The 20,226-nt window shown below is 54.1% G+C and overlaps 1 protein-coding gene across 1 annotated transcript in view; it reads left to right on the top strand.

The window, feature by feature from the left end:
* Positions 1-20,226, top strand: part of LOC141157781 (Fanconi anemia group D2 protein-like) — a 203,396-nt gene that overhangs the window by 174,928 nt on the left and 8,242 nt on the right. Inside the window, 9 exon segments of the mRNA XM_073645311.1 lie at positions 2,719-2,846; positions 2,922-3,021; positions 3,155-3,274; positions 4,976-5,069; positions 7,503-7,574; positions 8,394-8,432; positions 11,303-11,377; positions 13,271-13,345; positions 13,454-13,600. Coding sequence (XP_073501412.1) covers positions 2,719-2,846; positions 2,922-3,021; positions 3,155-3,274; positions 4,976-5,069; positions 7,503-7,574; positions 8,394-8,432; positions 11,303-11,377; positions 13,271-13,345; positions 13,454-13,600 — 850 coding nt within the window.

Below are 20,226 nucleotides of genomic sequence, written 5' to 3' on the forward strand. Positions count from 1 at the left end.
CCACCTCTAGATACAGGACACGTCTCCTTCCTGAACAGTATGATGACCGCGTGCTCCATGATGATTAGTACATCCACCTCTAGATACAGGACACGTCTCCTTCCTGAACAGTATGATGGCCGCGTGCTCCATGATGATTAGTACATCCACCTCTAGATACAGGACACGTCTCCTTCCTGAACAGTATGATGGCCGCGTGCTCCATGGTGATTAGTACAATTACCTCTAGATACAGGACACGTCTCCTTCCTGAACGGTATGATGGCCGCGTGCTCCATGGTGATTACATTCACCTCTAGATACAGGACACGTCTCCTTCCTGAACAGTAGGATGGCCGCGTGCTCCATGGTGATTAGTACAATCTACCTCTAGATACAGGACACGTCTCCTTCCTGAACGGTATGATGGCCGCGTGCTCCATGGTGATTACATTCACCTCTAGATACAGGACACGTCTCCTTCCTGAACGGTATGATGGCCGCGTGCTCCATGTTTCGTACATTCACCTCTAGATACAGGACACGTCTCCTTCCTGAACGGTATGATGGCCGCGTGCTCCATGGTGATTAGTACATCCACCTCTAGATACAGGACACGTCTCCTTCCTGAACGGTATGATGGCCGCGTGCTCCATGGTGATTAGTACAATCACCTCTAGATACAGGACACGTCTCCTTCCTGAACAGTATGATGGCCGCGTGCTCCATGGTGATTAGTACAATCACCTCTAGATACAGGACACGTCTCCTTCCTGAACGGTATGATGGCCGCGTGCTCCATGGTGATTAGTACAATCACCTCTAGATACAGGACACGTCTCCTTCCTGAACAGTATGATGGCCGCGTGCTCCATGGTGATTAGTACAATCACCTCTAGATACAGGACACGTCTCCTTCCTGAACAGTAGGATGGCCGCGTGCTCCATGGTGATTAGTACATCCACCTCTAGATACAGGACACGTCTCCTTCCTGAACGGTATGATGGCCGCGTGCTCCATGGTGATTAGTACATTCACCTCTAGATACAGGACACGTCTCCTTCCTGAACAGTATGATGGCCGCGTGCTCCATGGTGATTAGTACATCCACCTCTAGATACAGGACACGTCTCCTTCCTGAACAGTATGATGGCCGCGTGCTCCATGGTGATTAGTACAATCACCTCTAGATACAGGACACGTCTCCTTCCTGAACAGTATGATGACCGCGTGCTCCATGGTGACTAGTACAATCACCTCTAGATACAGGACACGTCTCCTTCCTGAACGGTATGATGGCCGCGTGCTCCATGGTGATTAGTACAATCACCTCTAGATACAGGACACGTCTCCTTCCTGAACAGTATGATGGCCGCGTGCTCCATGGTGACTAGTACAATCACCTCTAGATACAGGACACGTCTCCTTCCTGAACGGTATGATGGCCGCGTGCTCCATGGTGATTAGTACAATCACCTCTAGATACAGGACACGTCTCCTTCCTGAACAGTATGATGACCGCGTGCTCCATGATGATTAGTACATCCACCTCTAGATACAGGACACGTCTCCTTCCTGAACAGTATGATGGCCGCGTGCTCCATGATGATTAGTACATCCACCTCTAGATACAGGACACGTCTCCTTCCTGAACAGTATGATGGCCGCGTGCTCCATGGTGATTAGTACAATTACCTCTAGATACAGGACACGTCTCCTTCCTGAACGGTATGATGGCCGCGTGCTCCATGGTGATTACATTCACCTCTAGATACAGGACACGTCTCCTTCCTGAACAGTAGGATGGCCGCGTGCTCCATGGTGATTAGTACATCTACCTCTAGATACAGGACACGTCTCCTTCCTGAACGGTATGATGGCCGCGTGCTCCATGGTGATTACATTCACCTCTAGATACAGGACACGTCTCCTTCCTGAACGGTATGATGGCCGCGTGCTCCATGTTTCGTACATTCACCTCTAGATACAGGACACGTCTCCTTCCTGAACAGTATGATGGCCGCGTGCTCCATGGTGATTAGTACATTCACCTCTAGATACAGGACACGTCTCCTTCCTGAACGGTATGATGGCCGCGTGCTCCATGGTGATTAGTACATCCACCTCTAGATACAGGACACGTCTCCTTCCTGAACGGTATGATGGCCGCGTGCTCCATGGTGATTAGTACATCCACCTCTAGATACAGGACACGTCTCCTTCCTGAACGGTATGATGGCCGCGTGCTCCATGGTGATTAGTACAATCACCTCTAGATACAGGACACGTCTCCTTCCTGAACAGTATGATGGCCGCGTGCTCCATGGTGATTAGTACAATCACCTCTAGATACAGGACACGTCTCCTTCCTGAACGGTATGATGGCCGCGTGCTCCATGGTGATTAGTACAATCACCTCTAGATACAGGACACGTCTCCTTCCTGAACAGTATGATGGCCGCGTGCTCCATGGTGATTAGTACAATCACCTCTAGATACAGGACACGTCTCCTTCCTGAACGGTATGATGGCCGCGTGCTCCATGGTGATTAGTACAATCACCTCTAGATACAGGACACGTCTCCTTCCTGAACGGTATGATGGCCGCGTGCTCTGTTTCGTACATTCAGGGAAGCTTTTGTTTCTAGCTCTTCTGTGGTGTTTGTGCCGTGTTTAGTTCGCTCTCTTCCCGCGTCCTTCACGTCCTGAGTCTCTTCTGCTCTTTTCTTTCTTCCCAGCCACGGTTTCGGATACTTTCAGCACCTGTGTAGTAGCGTTCCCACCCTCTCGGCCGCCCTGAGCCTGCTGCAGCTGCTGATGACGCTGGTGGAGAAGACGGACGCTGCACCGTATGGCGGCAGGATCGGTATGAGCTTGGCCTACTCGTGTAACCTCTTACTCATCGTGGAGATGACGGTAACTCTTCTTCCTCTGGTTTCAGCTTCAGTTGCTGGAGGTTTTCTGTGCCAGTCCTGGATTCAGCCTGGCGGGGAGCGCGAGAGGGGAATTCGATTCAACGAGACGCTGCAGAGCCTGTTGTGGTGAGTGGTACCAGGCGCCGGCGGTCCCTGGAGGGGTCCAACATAGTCAGTGTAATGCTAAAGGAGGGACGACTAGTCTCCGTGTAGATCCAATAGAATAGCAGACAGTAGTGACAGTCTCATTACATTGCAGCATTTATCTCCAGCACACTGATGTGCTCGAAGCTATTGAGAAAATCTGTGGCACAGGAGTGACCGAGCTGATGAATGCAACTAAAGATGGCAACTCATCCACTTACCCCACGCTGACCAGGTAAGAACCGATCACAGCGCTCCACGCACTAACTGCAAGCCCCTGTAGCCTTCAGGATGAGAGTGTTCAGTCTGTCTGTAGTGGAGGGGCCGCACTGTCTGCTCTCCTCCTGTAGTGGTCGGTGGACGGGCCGCACTGTCTGCTCTCCTCCTGTACTGGTCGGTGGACGGGCCGCACTGTCTCGTCTCCTCCTGTAGTGGTCGGTGGACGGGCCGCACTGTCTGCTCTCCTGTAGTGGTCGGTGGACGGGCCGCACTGTCTGCTCTCCTCCTGTAGTGGTCGGTGGACGGGCCGCACTGTCTGCTCTCCTCCTGTAGTGGTCGGTGGACGGGCCGCACTGTCTGCTCTCCTCCTGTAGTGGTCGGTGGACGGGTCGCACTGTCTGCTCTCCTCCTGTAGTGGTCGGTGGACGGGCTGCACTGTCTGCTCTCCTCCTGTAGTGGTCGGTGGACGGGTCGCACTGTCTGCTCTCCTCCTGTAGTGGTCGGTGGACGGGCTGCACTGTCTGCTCTCCTCCTGTAGTGGTCGGTGGACGGGCCGCACTGTCTGCTCTCCTCCTGTAGTGGTCGGTGGACGGGCCGCACTGTCTGCTCTCCTCCTGTAGTGGTCGGTGGACGGGCCGCACTGTCTGCTCTCCTCCTGTAGTGGTCGGTGGACGGGCCGCACTGTCTGCTCTCCTCCTGTAGTGGTCGGTGGACGGGCCGCACTGTCTGCTCTCCTCCTGTAGTGGTCGGTGGACGGGCCGCACTGTCTGCTCTCCTCCTGTAGTGGTCGGTGGACGGGCCGCACTGTCTGCTCTCCTCCTGTAGTGGTCGGTGGACGGGCCGCACTGTCTGCTCTCCTCCTGTAGTGGTCGGTGGACGGGCCGCACTGTCTGTTCTCCTCCTGTAGTGGTCGGTGGACGGGCCGCACTGTCTGCTCTCCTCCTGTAGTGGTCGGTGGACGGGCCGCACTGTCTGCTCTCCTCCTGTAGTGGTCGGTGGACGGGCCGCACGTTCTGCTCTCCCTCCTGTGCCACGGTCTGCCTCCTCCTGTAGTGGTCGGTGGACGGGCCGCACTGTCTGCTCTCCTCCTGTAGTGGTCGGTGGACGGGCCGCACTGTCTGCTCTCCTCCTGTAGTGGTCGGTGGACGGGCCGCACTGTCTGCTCTCCTCCTGTAGTGGTCGGTGGACGGGCCGCACTGTCTGCTCTCCTCCTGTAGTGGTCGGTGGACGGGCCGCACTGTCTGCTCTCCTCCTGTAGTGGTCGGTGGACGGGCCGCACTGTCTGTTCTCCTTCTGTAGTGGTCGGTGGACGGGCCGCACTGTCTGCTCTCCTCCTGTAGTGGTCGGTGGACGGGCCGCACTGTCTCGTCTCCTCCTGTAGTGGTCGGTGGACGGGCCGCACTGTCTGCTCTCCTCCTGTAGTGGTCGGTGGACGGGCCGCACTGTCTGCTCTCCTCCTGTAGTGGTCGGTGGACGGGCCGCACTGTCTGCTCTCCTCCTGTAGTGGTCGGTGGACGGGCCGCACTGTCTGCTCTCCTCCTGTAGTGGTCGGTGGACGGGCCGCACTGTCTGCTCTCCTCCTGTAGTGGTCGGTGGACGGGCCGCACTGTCTGCTCTCCTCCTGTAGTGGTCGGTGGACGGGCCGCACGGTCTGCTCTCCTCCTGTAGTGGTCGGTGGACGGGCCGCACTGATATTTATCTCTCGTGATCCTTTCAGACAGACTTTTGTGGTTTTCTTCCGAGTGCTGATGGATAAGTTGGAGAAGTTTGTGAGGAGCGTTCCTGCCGTGACAGCGACTGACAATCACCAGGTACGAAGCCATCAGTGTTCCTGCACCACCTGTTCTATGTATGTCATTAATGGGAACCCACGACACGTCCGCTTGGCTGGGGGGGGTGGCAGCGGCATGTCTGTGTGGCTGGGGAGGGTGGCAGCGGCATGTCCGTGTGGCTGGGGGGGGTGGCAGCGGCATGTCCGTGTGGCTGGAGGGGATGGCAGCGGCATGTCCGTGTGGCTGGAGGGGATGGCAGCGGCATGTCCGTGTGGCTTGGGGGGATGGCAGCGGCATGTCCGTGTGGCTTGGGGGGATGGCAGCGGCATGTCCGTGTGGCTGGAGAGGATGGCAGCGGCATGTCCGTGTGGCTGGAGGGGATGGCAGCGGCATGTCCGTGTGGCTGGGGGGATGGCAGCGGCATGTCCGCGTGGCTGGGGGGGATGGCAGCTGCACGTCCGCGTGGCTGGGGGGGGATGGCGGCGGTACATCCGCGTGGCTGGGGTGGGGAAACAGGGGTACGCCTGTGTGGTTGGGATCGTTGGGGAGAGGGCGGCGGCACACCTGTGTGGCTGGGGAGGGGAGCGGTGGCACGCCCACGTGGCTGGGGTGGGGGGCAGGGGTACGCCCTTGTGGTTGGGATGGTTGGGGGGAGGGGGCGGCGGCATGCCTTTGTGGCTGGGGAGGGGGCGCGGTGGCACGCCTTTGTGGCTGGGGGGGGCGCGGTGGCACGCCCGCGTGGCTGGTGGTGGAGGGGGCTGTTGCACACCTTTGTGGCTGGGGGGGGTGGTTGGTGGCACGCCCGCGTGGCTGGTGGTGGAGGGGGCTGTTGCACACCTTTGTGGCTGGGGAGGGGGGGCGGTGGCACGCCCGCGTGGCTGGGGTGGGGGACACAGGGGTACGCTCCTATAGTTGGGATGGTTGAGCGGAGGGGGCGGCGGCATGCCTTTGTGGCTGGGGGGGGGTTGGTGGCACGCCTTTGGGGGGGGGGGGCGGTGGCACGCCCGCGTGGCTGGTGGTGGAGGGGGCGGTGGCACACCTTTGTGGCTGGGGGGGGTGGTTGGTGGCACCCTCGCGTGGCTGGGGTGGGGGACAGGGGTACGCCCGTGTGGTTGGGATGGTTGGGGGGAGGGGACGGCAGCACGCCCGCATGGCTGGGGTGGGGGACAAGGATACGCCTGTGTGGTTGGGATGGTTGGGGGGACGGGGCAGCGGCACGCGCGTGTGGCTGGGGGGGGGGGGGCGCGGTGGCACGCCCGCGTGGCTGGGGTGGGGGACACAGGGGTACGCTCCTATGGTTGGGATGGTTGAGCGGAGGGGGCGGCGGCATGCCTTTGTGGCTGGGGGGGGGGTTGGTGGCACGCCTTTGTGGCTGGTGGTGGAGGGGGCGGTGGCACGCCTTTGGGGGGGGAGGGGGCGGCGGCACGCCCGCGTGGCTGGTAGAGGGGGCTGTTGCACACCTTTGTGGCTGGGGGGGGAGTTGGTGGCACGCCTTTGTGACTGGTGGTGGAGGGGGCGGCGGCACGCCTTTGGGGGGGGAGGGGGCGGCGGCACGCCCGCGTGGCTGGTGGTGGAGGGGGCGGTGGCACACCTTTGTGGCTGGGGGGGGTGGCTGGTGGCACCCCCGCGTGGCTGGGGTGGGGGACAGGGGTACGCCCGTGTGGTTGGGATGGTTGGGGGGAGGGGACGGCAGCACGCCCGCATGGCTGGGGTGGGGGACAAGGATACGCCTGTGTGGTTGGGAGGGGGGGGGGGCGCGATGGCACGCCCGCGTGGCTGGGGCCCATTTTCTCCTGGGTGCTGCACTCTCAGTCCAGCGTCGGGCATCTTCATAATACACTGCAGATTAACCCACTATCTGCTGGCTAATGGCGCTGCCCGCTCCCTGTAGTTGCCGCCTTGGTCGCAGCTCGTCTGCAGCTGATTTGGTAAGCGCTGGCAGAAGTCTGAGGCTTTAGTGAGCAGATGTGACTCCAGCGTCAGCGGCGTCTGATCTGTGGGCAGCCGGAGAGGCCGGGCCGACCGTCACACCGGATTGTGCTGCAGTTCAGTGGGTGGTCCTAATCACTGGCTATCTCTATGCACATTGGTCAATCACTGATAAGCACCGCCTACTGGACTTCTAAACCAAAAATGATCAGGGATTTCAGCGTGGTAATCCTCACCTCACCGATAAGTCAGGACGTCCCCCACCCTGGTGTGGCAGCACCCGATAAGCGAGCAGTCCTCCATCCGTGGTCTCTGAAGACCCCATGTACAGCTGAGGCTCCGGCTCTGTGTTGTACACCAGGAGTTTTGCACACCACACTGCAGATTTCCAGACTCTTCCATGTTGGGAGCAGCTGAGTTCTGGGGATCGTGTTGGGCGAGTGCAGAGCACTTACAGAATGGCCTCCGTCCCATGGAGCAGACGGACACGTTGGCCGCGTCCTCGCCTCCCGACAGGTGCTGAAAGGTGTTTGTATTTTGCAGGTACAGACGGAGCGGCTGCTGTGCTGGAGTTTGGCGGTCAGGAACTTCCACATCTTGGTGAACCTGATTAAGGCAAGTACTGCTTTTGGGGGCCCCCATCTTCCCCTCCTTCATGTGTGCAGCTTTGTTCTCAGCTAACAAGACCCCACATCTAGGATTGTAAAGCCCAGACCCTGATATTGCATCTACACCACAAACCCCCGATCCGCTGATGGCTGCTGGGATCCGTCTGTCATCCCAAAGATTGAATTAGTAAAATTGCAAACTCCGCTGCAACAAGGGGCGATCTGGCGAGGGCTTCCCCAGAGTACAGATGATGGATAATGTGAACAGCGTACTCAGCTTCCCAGTAATCCGTCCTGGGAAATCTGTAGTGAAACAGGCGACGTGCATAAATTGTCACGATTCAGATGAAGTAAGAGTAACAACACCACGGGGTAAAGCGCGCGAGACGGGAGAAGAGCCAGACGAGGTTCATTATAGGCAACACGGGGTAAAGCGCGCGAGACGGGAGAAGAGCCAGACGAGGTTCATTATAGACACCACGGGGTAAAGAGCGTGAGACGGGAGAAGAGCCAGACGAGGTTCATTATAGGCAACACGGGGTAAAGAGCGCGAGACGGGAGAAGAGCCAGACGAGGTTCATTATAGGCAACACGGGGTAAAGCGCGCGAGACGGGAGAAGAGCCAGACGAGGTTCATTATAGACACCTCGGGGTAAAGAGCGCGAGTTGGGTGAAGAGCCACATTATCTATAATCGGTGCGGAGCCCTCATCAGCTTGGCCCAGTGTTGCTGCGCACTGGGGTTCTTTGCACTTTTACCCATTTAGGATTGTGCCTGGGATCTGCAGAATTTGGGGCTTTCTTACAATATGTTGTTTTCTTTGTAGGTGTTTGACAGTCGTCCCATGCTGATCACCTGCCTGAAGGTATGGCTGCTCTCCTAGTTCTCACTGCTCCTAGTTCTCACTGCTCCTAGTTCTCACTGCTCCTAGTTCTCACTGCTCCTAGTTCTCACTGCTCCGAGCTGGCACGGCCGCTCTGGCTGCTCCTAGCTCACATGGCTGCTCCTAGCTCACATGGCTGCTCCTAGCTCACATGGCTGCTCCTAGCTCACATGGCTGCTCCTAGCTCACATGGCTGCTCCTAGCTCACATGGCTGCTCCTAGCTCACATGGCTGCTCCTAGCTCACATGGCTGCCCCTAGCTCACATGGCTGCCCCTAGCTCACATGGCTGCCCCTAGCTCACATGGCTGCCCCTAGCTCACATGGCTGCTCCTAGCTCACATGGCTGCTCCTAGCTCACATGGCTGCTCCTCGCCCTGGCTGCTCCTAGCTCGCACGGCCGCCCTGGCTGCTCTTAGCTCGTACGGCCGCCCTGGCTGCTCTTAGCTCGTACGGCCGCCCTGGCTGCTCTTAGCTCGTACGGCCGCCCTGGCTGCTCTTAGCTCGCACGGCCGCCCTGGCTGCTCCTAGCTCGCACGGCCGCCCTGGCTGCTCCTAGCTCGCACGGCCGCCCTGGCTGCTCCTAGCTCGCACGGCCGCCCTGGCTGCTCCTAGCTCGCACGGCCGCCCTGGCTGCTCCTAGCTCGCACGGCCGCCCTGGCTGCTCCTAGCTCGCACGGCCGCCCTGGCTGCTCCTAGCTCGCACGGCCGCCCTGGCTGCTCCTAGCTCGCACGGCCGCCCTGGCTGCTCCTAGCTCGCACGGCCGCCCTGGCTGCTCCTAGCTCGCACGGCCGCCCTGGCTGCTCCTAGCTCGCACGGCCGCCCTGGCTGCTCCTAGCTCGCACGGCCGCCCTGGCTGCTCCTAGCTCGCACGGCCGCCCTGGCTGCTCCTAGCTCGCACGGCCGCCCTGGCTGCTCCTAGCTCGCACGGCCGCCCTGGCTGCTCCTAGCTCGCACGGCCGCCCTGGCTGCTCCTAGCTCGCACGGCCGCCCTGGCTGCTCCTAGCTCGCACGGCCGCCCTGGCTGCTCCTAGCTCGCACGGCCGCCCTGGCTGCTCCTAGCTCGCACGGCCGCCCTGGCTGCTCCTAGCTCGCACGGCCGCCCTGGCTGCTCCTAGCTCGCACGGCCGCCCTGGCTGCTCCTAGCTCGCACGGCCGCCCTGGCTGCTCCTAGCTCGCACGGCCGCTCTGGCTGCTCCTAGCTCGCACGGCCGCTCTGGCTGCTCCTAGCTCGCACGGCCGCTCTGGCTGCTCCTAGCTCGCACGGCCGCTCTGGCTGCTCCTAGCTCGCACGGCCGCTCTGGCTGCTCCTAGCTCGCACGGCCGCTCTGGCTGCTCCTAGCTCGCACGGCCGCTCTGGCTGCTCCTAGCTCGCACGGCCGCTCTGGCTGCTCCTAGCTCGCACGGCCGCTCTGGCTGCTCCTAGCTCGCACGGCCGCTCTGGCTGCTCCTAGCTCGCACGGCCGCTCTGGCTGCTCCTAGCTCGCACGGCCGCTCTGGCTGCTCCTAGCTCGCACGGCCGCTCTGGCTGCTCCTAGCTCGCACGGCCGCTCTGGCTGCTCCTAGCTCGCACGGCCGCTCTGGCTGCTCCTAGCTCGCACGGCCGCTCCTAGCTCAAATGGCCGCTCCTAGCTCAAATGGCTGCTCCTAGCTCAAATGGCCGCTCCTAGCTCAAATGGCTGCTCCTAGCTCAAATGGCTGCTCCTAGCTCAAATGGCTGCTCCTAGCTCAAATGGCTGCTCCTAGCTCAAATGGCTGCTCCTAGCTCAAATGGCTGCTCCTAGCTCGCACGGCTGCTCCTCGCTCGCACGGCCGCCCTGGCTGCTCCTAGCTCGCACAGCCGCCCTGGCTGCTCCTAGCTCGCACGGCCGCTCTGGCTGCTCCTAGCTCGACCGTGGGTTCGTGCCTTGTGTGCCCCTGGGCTCAGCAGTGCCGCTTCCGCCTGGAAGGAACAAGGTGGTGATGTGTTACAGAGTCCATATTTCGCCAGAACGAGCTCTAGAGCCTGGATGCTGGAGGGAGAGCGGTGTCCGGTTGTCAGGAGACACTTGGCCACTGAGTCACTGTCACCGGTACTTCTCCAGAAATGAAGCAGATGGGAGTTTTGTATCATTGTCATGTAGACGTGCCGTCCCCCGAGGGCCGGAGTGATAGCGGCATCTTCTCTGTCACTATAGAGCAGCACATCTGTAACTTCATGTTCCCAACAATGATATGAAGCCACCTAACACCAGCGGCTCATGCCTCTGCCCCCCCTCCCCTCTCCGACATCGGTGGCTCATGCCTAACGCTCATGCCCTCCCCTTACCCTGGCATCGGCGGCTCATGCGTTCTCCCCCCAACACCGGCGGCTCATGGGCCCCCCGACACCTGCGGCTCATGTGCATCTTTCTAAATTCACTTCTCTAAAAGAGGCTGTAAAGCAGAGCACCAGAGAGGGGCAGGGGAAATGGGGGAGGGAGACCCCCAGAAGAGGGAGACCCCTGGGGCCAAACCCTAACTAGCACCCGGGGAGATGGAGGTAAGTATACTCATCTGACTTCAGACACCCTGTAAGTGGTCTGACTCGAGCTCCCATGTGGCAGCAATCATGGAGGATGGGTGACTGGAGTCAGAATGGCGTCTGCATGGACCTTCACTATTGTGGTGTGCACAGTGTCTTCAGGAGATCTCCTACAGGTCACGTCTGTTTCCTTGGGATGCTAGGCTACAGCTGAGCTGCCTGGTGTCTGAGGGAAGAATATGAGGGCGATACCCACGGTCCGGTGTCCCATGGCACAAATAAACCTACATTTGTTGCTGTTGCCATTGTCTTCTTCATTTGTTGTGTGTGGGTTTGTGTCTACCCGCAGTATGGCCGCCAGTTTGTGGAAACGTTCCTGAGAGTTGGGATGCCTCTTCTGGACTGCTGCTTTAAAAAGCATTGGGTGAGTTATATGGTGGTGTCTCCTGTATTGTCGGGGACCAGAGTAGGATCCCACTCCGTGTAACAGTGAGCAGTCGACTATCACAGATCGCCCCCATTGTATAGATAACCACCACCATCCGTCTGATGAAGATCCATTATTAAAGGACTGAAACGTTACCCTTGTGGAGTGCGAGAAACGTATCCAGTAGGCCCCTTCACACATCCATAGAAAACCGGTCCCAGAAAAACGAGTGTGATCAGGGTGCCACAGAAATTACAAAGCTTCTCCTGGACTGTGCAATGCTAATCATACACAGCAATGGATTCTCTACGTGTGCTGAACCTGTTTTACATGGACACACAGACTTGCATTGGCCCTTGCCATGTGTGTTGCTGGGAAGAAAACGGACAAATGTACAGTTGCATTGTTTATAGTGGGTGCATGTGGCATCTGTGAAAAAACTGATGCAACACGTACTGCAAACATGGACGTGTGAAGGAGGCCTAATATGGTATTTATAGTATGAGGGGATGGAAGTAACATGTATGTGGTGTATTAATTGTAGAATGGATTTATAGTATGGAGGCGGTGGTGTGCACGAGTATAGTAGGATGGAGGAGTCTGCGGGAGGCGGTGGTGGTGTGCACGAGTATAGTAGGATGGAGGAGTCTGCGGGAGGCGGTGGTGGTGTGCACGAGTATAGTAGGATGGAGGAGTCTGCGGGAGGCGGTGGTGTGCACGAGTATAGTAGGATGGAGGAGTCTGCGGGAGGCGGTGTGCACGAGTATAGTAGGATGGAGGAGTCTGCGGGAGGTGGTGTGCACGAGTATAGTAGGATGGAGGAGTCTGTGAGAGGTGGTGTGCACGAGAATAGTAGGATTGAGGAGTCTGTGGATGGTGGTGGTGTGCACGAGTATAGTAGGATGGAGGAGTCTGCGGGAGGCGGTGGTGTGCACGAGTATAGTAGGATGGAGGATTCTGCAGGAGGTGGTGTGCACGAGTATAGTAGGATGGAGGAGTCTGAGAGGTGGTGTGCACGAGTATAGTAGGATGGAGGAGTCTGCGGGAGGTGGTGATGGTGTGCACAAGTATAGTGAGATGGAGGAGTCTGTGGGAGGCAGTGGTGGTGTGCACGAGTATAGTAGGATGGAGGATTCTGCGGGAGGCAGTGGTGGCGCACCCGAGTATAGTGAGATGGAGGAGTTTGCAGGAGGCAGTGGTGGTGTGCACGAGTATAGTAGAATGGAGGAGTCTGCGGGAGGCAGTGGTGGCGCATACGAGTATAGTAGGATGCGGGAGGCGGCGGTGGTGGCGTGCACGAGTATAGTAGGATGGAGGAGTCTGCGGGAGGCAGTGGTGGCGCATACGAGTATAGTAGGATGGAGGAGTCTGCGGGAGGCAGTGGTGGCGCATACGAGTATAGTAGGATGGAGGAGTCTGCGGGAGGCATTGGTGGCGCACACTAGTATACTGAGATGGAGGAGTCTGCGGGAGGCAGTGGTGGCGCATACGAGTATAGTAGGATGGAGGAGTCTGCGGGAGGCAGTGGTGGCGCATAAGACTATAGTAGGATGGAGGAGTCTGCGGGAGGCACTGGTGGCGCACACAAGTATAGTAGGATGGAGGCGTCTGTGGAAGGTGGTGGCGCACACGAGTATAGTAGGATGGAGGAGTCTGTGGATGGTGGTGGTGTGCACGAGTAGTAGGATGGAGGAGTCTGCGGGAGGCAGTGGTGGCGCATACGAGTATAGTAGGATGGAGGAGTCTGCGGAAGGTGGTGGTGTGCACGAGTATAGTAGGATGGAAGAGTCGGCGGAAGGTGGTGGTGGTCTACATGAGGATTTATAAGTTACCAGAGTCTTTTGCAAACTCCTCCATTCTACTATGAGGTGTATTTATATTATTTTATAGGAAGATGTGCAGAATTTACTAAAAGTCCTACAGTTATGCACCCGACAACTTCACCACATGTGTGGTCACTCCAAGGTAAGCATCGCCCACCTACTGTCCTGCTTCACAGTCCTTACATGATAGCACAGCTTACTGATGTCACAGGCCTCGCAGCACGATATAAGAGGATTTTTTTCTGTTAAGATCCATCAGGACACCGGGCTGACCACACACGTCCCACCATTAAAGAAGACCCTGGAGATGTTTGTGTACCGGGTGAAGGCCATGCTGGTCCTCAACAACTGCCAGGAGGCGTTCTGGCTTGGCAACTTAAAAAACAGAGACCTTCAGGTGAGAATTGGTTGGACTGGTTGCGCAGTGTGACTGGCGTAGAACAAATGCTGCAAATTTCTGCTTTCAGCAGAATCATTAGCACTGCATTAATTCTCGCACAATGTCTGGTTACTTGGGCCATAAAGTGACCATCTTATTCAGCATCAACGCGCGGAGGATTACAGGCAAAATGGAATGATAGAGAACGGTTGTGTAATAATACCTCTGTATGTGGTACTGTATGACCTCAGACTGAGTAGACAGGAGCTGGGGTGTCAGTTAGTGTTCGGTAGTACCGATAGTCCACAAGTCCTTGGTGTGAAGTTCCTTTTTCTGTCAGACCATCAAGGACAATCTACTCTATTCTAGGGCTAGCACTTTCTGTCTGTGCCAGTGCCAGACCTCCTGCTGGGGTTCTCCTACATGGATTTCATGTTTTTTCCTTCCTCACCTTAAAGTGAGGTCTTCCCAGGATGTTGGCTGACATACACTGACTGTGTGCGCCTTGTATGTGAGACGTTCAGGTGGTTTACCTTGGCTTTATCTCGCAGTCGCTCTCTATCTACATACCTTACTGGCCAGGCAGCCTGGGGCCGATCATCCTGTGCCTCCCTTCCCTATGCTGTTCTCACTCCAGAGAGCAGGACGGGCACCATCCTCCTTCACATCTGGGCAGTGATGGACGTTGAGAGGCTGGAGGCCTCCCGTAGCCCCCCAGCCCGGTGTGTCATAGTCTCCCTTTCCCCGCTGTCTCCGGCGTGCTGGGGCGCGCATAGGAAGTGACGCTTTCCGCCGATCTCAGGCCGCACGACATCACTTTCGGCTTGCGTTCCACGGTGGAACGTCCACCGTCTATTGGCACCATGAAAAGGCGCCCAACTGCACAGGACCTTGTATTTGGAAGAGGGGAGGTCTCATCTCATTGGATGAGGAGCGTGCGGAGTCACAGTATCTGTGCATAAAAGAAACCCTGACTGAAGACACCATAAGGTAGGACTAAGGGTCTAATGATGGAGATTGTGTCTTCCCTTAGAGCTGCATCTGCAGAGCCCACAGCGAACCCTGGCCCAATGAGTATAACTGGCAGGGGTAGGTCCTCTTTGGTGCAGGATTCGTCCTTATAGCATCCCCTTTTTTCTTTTTTGGAGACAAGGATCCTGCACCAAAGTCTAAAGAATAAACTACAAGTCACAAATGTGCCATTTGTAACAAAAAAGCTTCCATCTGCCCACAAAAAGGCTCTATGCCAGCTGTGCACGGAGAAGAAGAACCCTCTGATGGAAGAGGTTAGAGGAAGGGTGCGTCAGGAGATCCAGTCCTCCTTAGCCACCTTCTTACAATCTTTTTTACTGGGGGTCAATAAAGAGGATCTATGACCCTGAGGATAGTCCAGACTATGATGTAGAAATATAGGTTCTGGAGGAATGGTTGGAAGAAGTTACTCCGAATTATAGTGCTGAGCAGGTTAACAAGAAGTTTTACTTGTTTCCTGAGACGTGGAGGAACTGCTATTGGCTGTCAGGCATACAATGGGTGTAGAAGAGGAGACAATAGCCCGAACTGTCCAGGAAGATGTTTGGAGGTTTAGGATCCAGAAGGAAGATGGTGTTTCCCATTCATGATAATGCGCAGAATTTAATTCTGGATGAATTGGAGTTCCTGGAAAGACGGCTGAATATTCCAGGAGGTCTAAAATAGCATTTCCCACGAAGACCTAGCAAAATGCTGGACGGAAATTCCTAAAGTGGGTATCCAGATGACAAAGAGAACCACCGAATGTTGGCTCCAAGTACTAACAAGACAGTGATCAGGAAGGATAAAAAAAACTTTTGAGTACCGTATTTTTCAAACTATAAGACGCATCGGACCATAAGACGCACCCCAACTTTTGGGGTGGAATATAGGAAAATTATATTTCTATAAGATGGGGGGTCCGTCTTATAGTCTGAATAGGTATCTTACCTGGGGTGCGGTGGAGCGAGGCTCACTGGAGGCAGGGTCACCGGTGCTTCTGCAGTGGGGAGATGCGTTGTGGTGGAGCAGGATTGCAGGACCCTCCGTTCCCTCCCTCAGGAACCTGGCAGCTGCAGCAGAAGAGGTGAGATGGCTGCGTGCCGGGTCCTGTGTCTGCCTGGAGGCCGGGACCGGGGCCAGAGAGTGGCGTGGCAGAGCGGTGTGCGCGGCCATCTTCCTGAAGCTGTGATATACAGCTTCAGGAAGATGGCTGCGCACACGGGAAACCCGTGCTGCTCACCGGCCCCCAGCCAGACACCGGCCCGCAGCATCTCACCTCCTCCTCCTCTACTGTCGCCACCACCAGGTTCCTGAAGGGAGAGAGGGAACGGAGGGCCCTGCGATCCCTCACCACCACCGCAACTATCAGGTACCTCCGCAACTATCTACGTTCGGACCAGAAGACGCACCCAGAAAGTGCGTCTTATGGCCAGAAAAATACGGTATATGGTTAAAAATGGCACTACATGTACAAGAGTGCGCGCACTCAAGGTTATGAATCCATCAATAGAAAATGATCAAAAACAAATCATGACCATAACAAAAGGAATTATGTATATGGACTGTACTGAGGGTATATCAATGGATATCAATATGCAATATATTATGAAGTACCATGTGCCAGCAGTGAATCACACAGGCAAATAATACACGGTGTCTGTGTGATATATAAATGGACAATACTTGGGGTCAATAGTATATTGATAATCATATAGTGAAAAATGAACCCCTATGTGCAAACAATATATCACACAGGCGTCATCTGCAAGTATTGTGATTAGTATAATTGAAATCTCATATCATATTAAGAATCCTCAAGGAAAAGTGCATAAAAAAGTCAGATGACTATTATATCCCTGCTATACAATATATATAAAAATATATAAAGCATGACAATATAAGGAGCCCTCACAAGGAAAGGAGAGGAAATAAACCATGTAGGATCCAAGTGGTATATATACTGGTGAGGCAATGGATAATAAGGAGGCAAAAAATACAATTAAATACCTGAGCAGAATGGTCCTGGAAGCAAGTGCGGCGCAGCCCCGACGCGCGTTTCGGACTGGAGTCCTTCGCCGGGGGGGTGAGAACATGGCAAAATGCTGCGAATATAGAATCCGGCACTCATTCAATGGTATAAGATATGATTTTTAATCAAATAATTAAGGTTACATTAGAAATTCATGAAAATGCAATCCACAACATGTGACATTTCGGTCGTTCAGCCACGACCTTCATCAGACTCTAATGCATAAAAAAACAAAATATATGTACAGAAACATTATATAGATGAAATAGGGGGAAGGATATAAATATAATACATCATACAGGAAAAACAGACAATAAATCATTTCATTAGAGCATGTGGAGGATAACCTATGCCGTAATCACAATGTAATATAATATTCAATGATATAGGACGATGTAGCGTGATGATCAAGCCTCATCAAAAGCAGAGGTATATGTACATGGGGTGTACCCCAAAATACTCCACAAGGAGCTTAAGAAAATTATATCAAAAAGAGAAAAAGGAAAATTATAACCAACGCGTGGTGACCTATAATCAGATTTGGACCTTTAGAGTAAAAAAACTTTGGAAAAAGAGAAAAAAAAGGGGATAGACGCTGAGATAATGCTTCAAGGGTGTAAAATCCTAAGTGTATTGGAGTAAAAGTAGAGCAGATGTAAGTTATAGGGCGATACGTACCATACTATCAGTAAAGGATGTGGCTTACCAGATTGCTATAGAAGTGGGACGCCAGGAAGAACAGCGCAATGTGGAAAAGGCATGTGTGCCGCGTGGAGGTGCGCTGTATAATGGATGGACCCAATGGTATAAATAGACAGTTAGAGGGGCGTAACCAAAGTGAAAGGAGGGGAAAGAGTAACACATCGTCGCTCTGGAAATGTGATATGCGGCCGCCTGTTAGGATGGGCCGGAAGTGCGTCATTGGAACGCAGATAGCCTGGGAGGAAACCGGAAGTGACGATGGTGGAACGCAGTGGTGACACGCGAAGGTATGTGAGCTTCCAAATGAAAAGCCTGAATGGAGAGCGTGGACCTGATGCATTTAATCCACAGGGAACTTGATTTATATCCTTCCCCCTATTTCATCTATATAATGTTTCTGTACATATATTTTGTTTTTTCATGCATTAGAGTCTGATGAAGGTCGTGGCTGAACGACCGAAACGTCACATGTTGTGGATTGCATTTTCATGAATTTCTAATAGAACCTTAATTATTTGATTATAAATCATAGCTCATACCATTGAATGAGTGCCGGATTCTATATTCGTAATATTTAGGAGTGGTTTCCTTTCCATGCACCATAACCTATCTGGAGTGACGTGTATCTGAACTTTGCATAGCAAAATGCTGGACAGAAATTCCTAAAGTGGGTATCCAGGTGGCTAAAGTAGCCAAGAAGACTATGTTACCCTTTGAAGACTCCTCCCAACTTAAGGATCCACTGGACCGCAAAATGTCTGGAGAGACATAAGCAGCTGCTGAGAACAAACGTTGCGTCCACCTGCATCACAAGAGCCATGTTCCGTTGGTTGCAACAGATGGAAGATCATATTAGGGGGGGTTCCCCTAGAGAAGATCTGCTGGCCCCATTGCCTCTTCTACAGAAGTCAACAGGATTCCTAGCGGACTCTTCTGCCGGATCCGTTCAGATAGCAGCAAGGGCTTCGGTTCTCTCAAACATCACGAGAAGAGCTCTTTGGTTAAAGATGTGGAGCGGGGATATTATATCCAAGTCAAAGTTGTGCTGTATACCCTTCAGAGGAGAATACGTGTGTGGCCCAGCTCTGGACGATCTATTAGGGAAAGCAGCAGATAAAAGAAAAATCTCTACTGGAACCAAAAACCTTCATGGGAACCAAAAACCTTCATAGGAACCAAAAACCTTCATAGGAACCAAAAACCTTCATAGGAAGACCATTTCATCCTCCACAAACTCAAAATTCTCAGTACTGAGGGAAAGGTAACACAGAACGTTGGAGGTACCCCAAAGGAGGAAGGGGAAAAAATATTTTTCAATGTCAACGTACTCAGAGACAATGACTCCAGACATGTAGGGGGCAGAAATTCGGGGTTCCTCTCCCAGTGGCAGAAGATGACATCATATCAAAAAATTCTGGGCTCAGTCAGGATAGGAACAAAAATAGAGTTCTCCTCTTTCCCCCCCGCAAAGGATGGATGTAACATCCCTTCCATCAGTGACGTTACAAAAGGTCCTAGTATCAGAGCTGCAAGATCTAGTAACATAGTAATATAGTTTTTAAGGTTGAAGGAAGACTAAGTCCATCTAGTTCACCCCATAGCCGAACATGTTGATCCAGAGGAAGGCAAAAAAAAACCATGTGGCAAACACTAAGCTCCACATTGGGGAAAAAATTCCTTCCCGACTCCATACGACAATCAGACTAGTTCCCTGGATCAACGCCCCATCAAGGAATCTAGTATTTATAACCTGTAATATTATACTTTTCAGGAAAGGCGTCCAGGCCCTTCTTAAATGTTAGTAGTGAATCCCTCATTACATCATGTGGCAGAGAGCTCCATAGTCTCACTGCTCTTACAGTAAAGAATCCGCGTCTGTGATTATGATTAAACCTTCTTTCCTCCAGACGTAGAAGATGCCCCCTTGTCCCCGTCTCAGGCCTCAAAGTAAAAAGATCAGTAGAAAGGTCTTTGTACTGCCCCCTCATATACTTGTACATAGTAATAAGATCCCCCCTAAGCCTTCCCCAAGTGTAATAACCTGTCTTGGTATTGCGGACCCCCCAGTCCTCTAATAACCTGTCTTGGTATTGCAGACCCCCCAGTCCTCTAATAACCTGTCTTGGTATTGCAGACCCCCCCATCCTCTAATAACCTGTCTTGGTATTGCAGACCCCCCCAGTCCTCTAATAACCTGTCTTGGTATTGCAGACCCCCCCCAGTCCTCTAATAACCTGTCTTGGTATTGCAGACCCCCCCAGTCCTCTAATAACCTGTCTTGGTATTGCAGACCCCCCAGCCCTCTAATAACCTGTCTTGGTATTGCAGACCCCCCAGTCCTCTAATAACCTGTCTTGGTATTGCAGACCCCCCAGTCCTCTAATAACCTTGGTCGCTCTTCTCTGCACCCGCTCTAGTTCAGCTATGTCTTTCTTATACACCGGAGACCAGAACTGTACACAGTATTCTAAGTGTGGTCGCACTAGTGACTTGTATAGAGGTAAAATTATCTTCTCCTCATGAGCATCTATGCCTCTTTTAATGCATCCCATTATTTTATTTGCCTTTGCAGCAGCTGCCTGACACTGGCTACTAAACGTGAGCTTGTCGTCCACCAATACACCCAGGTCTTTTCAGTTACAGTTTTGCCCAGTGTTTTACAATTAAGCATATAATTATACATTTTATTTCCTCTGCCGAAGTGCATTACCTTACATTTATCCCCATTAAAGTTCATTTGCCATTTATCAGCCCAAGCTTCTAGTTTACATAGATCCTCCTGTAATATAAAATTGTCCTCCTCTGTATTGATTACCCTGCAGAGTTTAATGTCATCTGCAAATATTGAAATAATACTCTGTATGCCCCCTACAAGGTCATTAATAAATATGTTAAAAAG

This window comes from Phyllobates terribilis, unplaced genomic scaffold, assembly GCF_046119375.1.
Source record: "Phyllobates terribilis strain yellow unplaced genomic scaffold, ASM4611937v1 Scaffold_8__6_contigs__length_399053987, whole genome shotgun sequence".
Lineage (NCBI taxonomy): Eukaryota > Metazoa > Chordata > Amphibia > Anura > Dendrobatidae > Phyllobates > Phyllobates terribilis.